Raw genomic sequence first — 8248 nt, 5'->3', positions numbered from 1 at the left:
GGGAGATTTAATAATTTGAGCGAAAGCTGAGCTGCTCTACTAATTTGCTGCCACTAATTTTTTAATAAATAAGATTAGTTCAGAAGATTAACAACTGTTTGCACGTTCTCTTCTCTAATTATTTTAATTGGAAAAAAGATAAGCCATTGTCTAGCCGAGTTTGATTGGATTTAAGATTAATTTGATATAGGATCTGTTATTTTGACCCCCAATTAATGAACTGAGGTAAAAGGGCAATTTTGTAATGTGGCACCGCCACCTACCACATCTCTACCTACTGCTCACCTACCGGCCACCTACCGGCCACCTACCTCCCACCTACCTCCTACCTACCACTCTTTTGCTTCTATAAATAGAGAGGGTGTGAGGCTTAGGAGAGCAAGGGAGAAGAGATCTTAAGCTACCACAACAGAGGAGAGAATAACTATAGAGTTAGAGAGGAGGAGAGCATCTTGAGGCCTTGTATCAATGTGTCGCTTGAGAGGGAGGCCATAGACGAAAGATGAGGGCTCATCTCTATGTATAAGCTATGTATTCTCCATTTCTTTTGCCTTAGTGAAATATTTTATTGATTCCTCCCGTGGACGTAGATCCAGTTGGATCGAACCACGTCAACGATCTGTGTTTGCTTGTGTTCTTTCCCGTCTCATTTCTATGTCAGGAAGTACATATCTCACAACAGGATCATTAGAATAGACCCAATTTTGTTAAAATTGGGCATGATTGGATCCCAAAGGCCATAAATTTGGGATTTATGCCTAGTTTATCACTTATGAAGGTGTCTAGACGAGTTTGATTAGATTTAGAATCGACTTAGTTTAACTTGGCTCGTCATGACATGAATGAGTCATTAATAAGCCCATTTAAGCGCTATTAGGGTTCAATGATTATTGAATTAGTTTCAATGGCTATGAAGTGAGTTTGTTTGAGTTTGGATTAGATTTGAGTGCATTTGATCCTTACTTTATTTTTCTTTGTGCACTTGAGATACAAATTTTTAATATTTAAACTTGTTCCATGATGCATTTGGTTAGATATTGGAATGATTCCATAGGCCTTCTAATTTGTTTTATTATTTGCATCTAAATACTACTCCATAATGCATTTCTTTGAGACATTTGTCCTAGTTCTTAATATATTTAGTTGCCTTATGGACTATAAATCATAATTAATATGATTAAAATAAATCTTTGTAGAAGCAATGGCCACTCATTCCCATTGTTAGTTTCGCATTTATTCTAGTAAGCATCCATTCAATAATGAATATAGTTATTTTATAGAGAAAGGAAAATATATATTGTCAAATGAAAATATAATAAATATGGTATGTCTTGCATGCCATAGAAGGTACATTGTCTCAAATGAGTAAGCAAACTTAAGGAAAATCATGTATAGGGTTAAGCATTTATAGTCTAATATTCTAATGAAAACTTGAGTTATTAAAAGCAAGTGCTTTAAAATTTTCATGGTTGAGAAAAAAGCTTAACAAAGGATTGAAGGCAGTAGGAAGTTTCACTAACAAGTGATTGATTGAGATTGTTGGAACTCTTCCAAGCAATTTTGTAGTGTGCTTGGGTGCATGTGGCCTTGGATAATTTTGAGTTTTATAGAACTAATTTCAATTTTATGAGGGAAGATTTTACTTTGTTTCTTTATTTTTTGGATGGTATTAACATTATAGGGCTAATATATCAATGTCTTATCAAATTAACTTTGGGAAATTTACACATATTATCACTCATTTTTTATGTATTTATATATTTAGTACCTAAAATTTGATATTTATATTTATAAGATTTTATGTTGCAAATGTATACACGAAGGATGTATTTCATTTTTAAAAAAACTAGTAAGCGTGGTATTTTTATGTGATGTTAAAGATTTAAGTGTTATGCATCTAAATATAAATTTTATAAGGTTTGATATATAAATATAGAAGAATTGTGTGATATGTAAAAGCCTCAAGTCTCTTTCCTAAATGACCTAAATTTTTTTCAAAAATAATTTATAATTGGTTTTTGATTTCAAACGGAAGACCAAGATTTCAAAATAGAAGAAACCAAGTAGTGTAAGAGAGTTAAAGGAGTGACATATAAATTTAGAGTGTTTGTAATAAAAAAAAACAATTATGTTTTATCTTTTATTTTCTTAATCATTCCAAACCTAGATTGAAATAAATAAATATATTTTCGTGAAAATTATTATAATAAAAAGTAAGAAATATTATTGATTTATTTTATTAAATTGAAATAATAAACTATAATTTTTTAAAATTAAAAACAATTTTTAGTTAAAAATTAAAAAGATTAAATTAATTTCTAACCAGCCCGAAATCAACTATATTTTACCTTTAATCTAGTCTAAATATAAATGGATTGAGATATTTTAGAAAGAAGATTTCCAAATGTACGAAAGATAAAGACATGAAAATAAAAAAGAGAAAGAATAGCAAACAAAATGAAATAAAGTAAAAAAGGGAAAAAAGCAAAATAGTTGTACTCTATATATTTAATATTTTTGACTCGTTATACAAAGAAATGTATTTAGGAAGACATTAGAGTGAAACAACTAATCACATAAAATATAGTAACAACATAAGGCAAGATGATTGTTAGGTAGTCTTGGATTTCTTTTTTGAAATGAATATTTAGCACCCCTTTCAAAATAACAATCTAGTAGAGAGATTGTGAGTTTGGTTCAAATTTACTTGAAATGAGCATTAGTAAGAGGTTTTGTTAAGGCGCCCGTTGTTGATCCAAAGTAGTGATGTGATAAATTTGAATTTGTTTGTTGTGAATGCATTGCTAGATATAGTGACAATCTATTTCAATATGTTTAGTCCTCATATGAAAATCAAGATTATTAGCCAGAGTAATAACTAAAGGTGTTATAACAATATAGATTGGTTGGTTGAGAACTACTTTGCTAAAACTCTTGTAATAATCATTGAAGCCATACTATCTCAGTAGCAGTTGTGGTAACAACATGGTATTCCACTTTAGTAAAGGATCGAACCACTGTAGTTTACTTTTTAATAGCCCATGATATGAGCATTAAATCAAGCAAGATACAGTATCTGTTCATATATTTACAATCAATGGGATCATCAGACCATTCTAAGTTAGCATATGTTGTAAGTTTTAAATTTCCTCTACATATAGGAAGTACAAAGTCTTTGGTGTTTTGAATATACCAAATAATGCACTTAATTTGTTAAGAAATTATGTTGTGTAGGTTAATGCATGGACTGATTGGCATGATTGATATCATAAGAGATGTCTAGCCTTGTATGAGTGAGATATTGTAGAGAACCTACAATGTTATGATAGAAAGAAAGATTGTGAAATAGACTTTGATTGGTGCCATTAAATGATTTAAGTTGAGTCATAGGATTTTGAATCAGTTTGGAGTTAAGCATCCCTGCACTTGTAAGTATTTAGTAAGCATATATCATCTGATTTTGATGCAACCCTTGTTTGTTTATGGTGGTGGAAAAGCAAACGAATTGAGAAATCAGACCCAAAATTTACATGTTAAAGCCTATGTGAAGTTTGTGTAAAATGTTTTGAATATGAAGTGGATTATTTCCTGTTAATAGAATGTCATCATCTTATATGAGAATAAAAATATATGAGTGACTAGTATGATGACAGAAAAGTGAGGAAGCAATACTAATATGTTGGAAGTTTAATTATTGTAAAAATCCTATGAAGCTAGCAAACCACTGTCGTGGGCTTATTTGAGACCGTAGATAGAGTTCTTAAGATGACATATACAATTGAGATGAATATGATATTGAAATACTTGTGGCTGCTCAATATAAAAAGTTTCAATCAAATGCACATGTAAAAGGGCATTTAAAACATTTAGTTGGATGATAATTTAATGAAATGTGAGAGCTACGATAAGAAAAACTCACACGGACATTTTTGCTACTGGACTGAAAATTTCAGTGTAGCCAATATTGTGATGTTGCTTGAAACCTTGTGCAACTAGGTGGGCTTTATAACAAGCAATCGAGCCATCTGGTTTGTATTTTGAAGATCCATTTACATCCAAGAACAAGTTGATTTGATGTCAGTGGAGCATGAACCCAGGTTTCTTGAGATTGCAAGGCTTGAAACTCTTCGAAGATATCTTGACGCCAATGCTCATATTTGACCACAATGGAGCAACAAGTTAGATAGATTATATGGAGGAGATTGGTGCAAGATACTCATGATCTAGGGAGGCTTCTGTAGTGGCCAAGAAATCAATCTTGCTCTTGATTTCTAAAAGATATTAAGCCATAGTTTTATCTTTCATTGATATATTACGGACTTCATTCTTGATCTGCGTTATTCTAGATCTATTAGTGGATTAAAGCTGATGTTTCACTGTCTACATAGGAATAATGGATGGAGAAATGACAAAATATAGCTTAACAACCAATTTGTGATATATGATCATCCACTTGGTAAATTGAAATTGAAGGTTTCCATGCATTTGGGATCTAGAATAGTAGGACGAGGTTTGCTACAGTTTCTTTTGAGAAAATCCTCATATCCATTTGCTCAAAAAAGTTTCACAACTTTAGTCTTCCAAGTGGGGTGGTTGTCGACAGTGTGAGGGGTGAAGATAATATTTTTGATATTTTTCATGAGGAATTAAGTTGGTAATGGGATATCAAAGGGTATTGTCGTAGAGATGGTGGATTACAGTGCAATATTGGTAGAGGAGCTGGAATTCAAACTCATGTAATCAAAAGAACGACTTTCATTTTTCTAGGCCTTAGAGTACAAACGTAAGAACACAGGAAAGGACGATAGCTACCTAAGTGGGTGAACATAAGGTAGATCAATACCTGGGGAAGTTCTCTAGCCTGGGGCTTCACAAATCCCAGAGGCGATGGAGTGCTCTTAACTGTGATGTTCGCAAAAAAAGAGAATGCCATATGACACAATGGTCGGTTCGCACGAAAGAGGCAGATGGGCCCCCAACTTGCAAATTCCAGATAATAAAAATGTGTCGTAGGGCTTGTGATACCAAGAAAGAAGATTTGCAATTAGTATTTGTATGCATATTAATATTTTAAAATTATAAGATATATTAATATTAAATATGAATTAAATAATTTTTAAAAAATTAATTTTATTTAAATAATATATCATATAAATATAAAATATTTAATAAATTATCTGTTAAACAATACATAAAATTTATTAATATTAATAAATGAATTGTATTATATTTAAATTTAATTTATTTAATATTCCAATTTATTAATTTACTAGCTTAAGCAAACATAGCCCAGCATTTATCAAGTACATTGACTCATTTACAGCCATGAGACTTCGGAATCGACAACTAGAAATTTCGGATACCAGGCTGTGCTGCGCGTGCGTGTGAAGCATCAGATTCATCAAATAAATCCTGGCCGTCCACCTCCTCTCCCTCTCCTTCCTGCCGAGAGTTTTCACTCTTGCGACAACCTCACCCTGCCCACTGATCCCACTCCATCTTTTATTCCTCACCCCCTCTTATCTCTCTGCACGTTTCTGAAGATCTTGGAAGAACCAAAAGAAAAATGGTGGTATTTGCCGTGAGCCGGAAGGAAACGAGTCCTATCGAGGGTCAGAAACCGGGAACGTCAGGCTTAAGGAAGAAGGTGAACTTTGCTTATTTCTTAAAATATGGTTTCAGGAGTCATAGATCGGTTTATAAGTATTACATGCCGATTCTATTTTTTGCAATCGGATCGATTTGGTTTCGTAATTTACGATGGGGGTGCGACGCCTCTGCTTTTATGTTGTTATATTCAAATTTTGTTCATTGGTGCTATCAGCATTTTGATAGCAATCATGGATCAAGCTAAAGAGAAAAGGATGAGAGATAGAGAGAGAATTTAGGGTGAGAAATTATCGGATTTCATTAGATTGCCATTGATGCATATGATTCAAATGGGTGAACCTCACTCTGTGATCCTCTATGTATAGGTTGACGTTAGGGCACAGCGCTACGGGGAAATTCTATATTTGAACAATACAAGTGAAGTTATTTGGCAGACCTAGCAAACAAACATGCCACTCAATTCTTATGCATTTGCATATCTAACTCCTAAAATTTACTTTTTACATACATGTTCTCTATGCATGCAAAGATGTAATACACTTTTAAATAGTAAAATCTGATATGAAAGATTTGGGTGCTATAAATGTAACAAATAAAGTAGGTGTTAGATTTATAAATACATAAGAATTGCGTGGTTTGTATGTCAATGCACCACGCAAGAATTTGCTATAAAATGAACAACTTCAAATAAAGGTGTCATCATTTTCATATAGAAGTGGCGATCTGAGATGAAGTCTTTAGAAATTTTGTTTTAGGTTGGAAAGATGTCTTTTAGACTTGGAAAAGTTTATTTGATGATTTGGGCTGTTAGCCGTGACGGCTTCAATTGATCTTTATGCCAAGTTGGGTTATGTGAATAGCTTTGACAACTTGGGTTTCCTGGTGAGATCATGTTATTTGGCCTTATTATTTTTGACGAATTGATACTCTTAATTTGGTTGACATCTTAAACTCCATTTGTTTTGATTGAAAAATATCAGCCTCGCTCGACATACGTGACATTGGGTATACATGTTTGACACCTACTAATACTATATGTAAGCCTTTAGCATGTATGCAATGTAATATGGCATTTTACTGCTCTGAAGGTGTGACTGCCCACCCTCCCTTGTTCTTTCTGAAAGTGTGGCTTTGCAATGAATTGTTTATTTTGTGTAGAGAAAATAGGAATTAAAAGTGGTATATCAAAGATGATATTAATAAAAGTTGTTCAAATGATTGGAAAGAATAAATTTAATAACTCAGGCGACATTCAATGAGAAAAAAATGAAAAGTGGGGATTCATAAATCCAAACTGAACTGACAGTGATATATAAATGGTGATATTGAGCAGTAAATATATGAAGCAATAGGTGGTGGACTGACATAAGTCAGTATTTATTTGGATAAAGATAAAAATCTAAAATCTTTGGTGCTATAAAACCCTCCTTGTGTTTTCCACTTGCCTTTTTTATGGCAATGGATATTTATTTGTCCTGAAAATCTATATAGATGGCATACTTTTTTTTTCTTTTTTCGGTGCGATGAACTTATTTGGGCATTTAATTTGATTTTTAGGTTAAAGTGTTCCAGCAACCTAATTATCTACACAACTTTGTTCAATCAACTTTTGATGCACTTACTGCTGAGAAAGTGCGAGGTAAGAGTCATGCATGTGCTGTTCTTGCACTGGTTTTAGTGGCACTATATTAAGTAATACACATGATTTCTTTGTCTTTTTGCTGCCTTTTTCTGTTGATATTATTGATAGAAGTTTAGTTAAGAGTGTATCTAATTGTTTTCTTCTGCCAATGGTTTGCATGTTTATCAATAATTATGGTGGTGACAACTTAAAATTTTGTAATGGTTATTAGTTGAAAACATTACTTTGTTAGATTTTGGTAGTTTTAATTTGGAGATTTTCACTGGGATTTTGCCTTTCTTATGATAGTCATGATTGGTACTCTTTGTTGACAATAAGGTCTTGCACGAGATAATGGATGATATGTGAAAAGAAAATGTTTTTGGAACTTGTGATAACTAGAGAGTACTTTCAAATCTCGTTGAGTTCAACATATGCCTTATTGACAAACTAGATGTAGTCATCAACATCATAATCATCATAATATTTTTCCCATGTATATGGGGCTAGTAGCTTTATTCTTTTCGAAATTATATAACAACTTTAGTAACTTTTACATCATATATTTGGGCAGATTTTGATACTGGAGTTAACTTAAATCATAATAGCAAAACAAATATTATTATTTGAAGCGACCATGCGGTTACAATCAATACACTTGAAAAACAAAATATAACAACACGACACCCAGAAATCAGAAATAAAAACAGACACGACACATATAATTAAATTAGGGTGGGATCTCGTGGTGGCGAGGGTTTGAGAGGTAGCAATGAGTGGGTGAAGGCTAGAAAGTGAGCGACAACAAAGGTTGTGGACGGTGGCAGCAAAGGGAATGAGTTGCGGCAAGGGCAACAAGCTGGGAGGAGAGGAATGCATGGTTGGGTGGCTTGAACGACAAAAAATAACAGGAAAATGCTGTTTTTGGGCTGCTGCTGCGAGGGGGAATATTGGCAGAAGTGGCAGGGGATGCGGGAAATTGCAGGACAACAAGAGGATAGTTGTCCGGGGTGGCAA

General features: G+C 33.2%; 1 protein-coding gene across 1 annotated transcript in view; it reads left to right on the top strand.

Moving 5' to 3' along the window:
• Positions 1 to 5328: 5328 nt before the first annotated feature.
• Positions 5329 to 8248, top strand: part of LOC110028533 (phosphoglucomutase, cytoplasmic) — a 50854-nt gene continuing 47934 nt past the window's right edge. Inside the window, exons 1-2 of the mRNA XM_020730429.1 lie at positions 5329 to 5647; positions 7168 to 7249. Of these exons, the coding sequence (XP_020586088.1) occupies positions 5567 to 5647; positions 7168 to 7249 (163 nt within the window). The 5' untranslated portion in view covers positions 5329 to 5566. The remainder of the gene's footprint in view (positions 5648 to 7167; positions 7250 to 8248) is intronic.

This window comes from Phalaenopsis equestris, unplaced genomic scaffold (genome assembly GCF_001263595.1).
Source record: "Phalaenopsis equestris unplaced genomic scaffold, ASM126359v1 Scaffold000513, whole genome shotgun sequence".
NCBI lineage: Eukaryota > Viridiplantae > Streptophyta > Magnoliopsida > Asparagales > Orchidaceae > Phalaenopsis > Phalaenopsis equestris.
The sequence above is the reverse complement of the archived record's forward strand: the minus strand, read 5'-3'. Positions and strand labels throughout refer to the sequence as shown.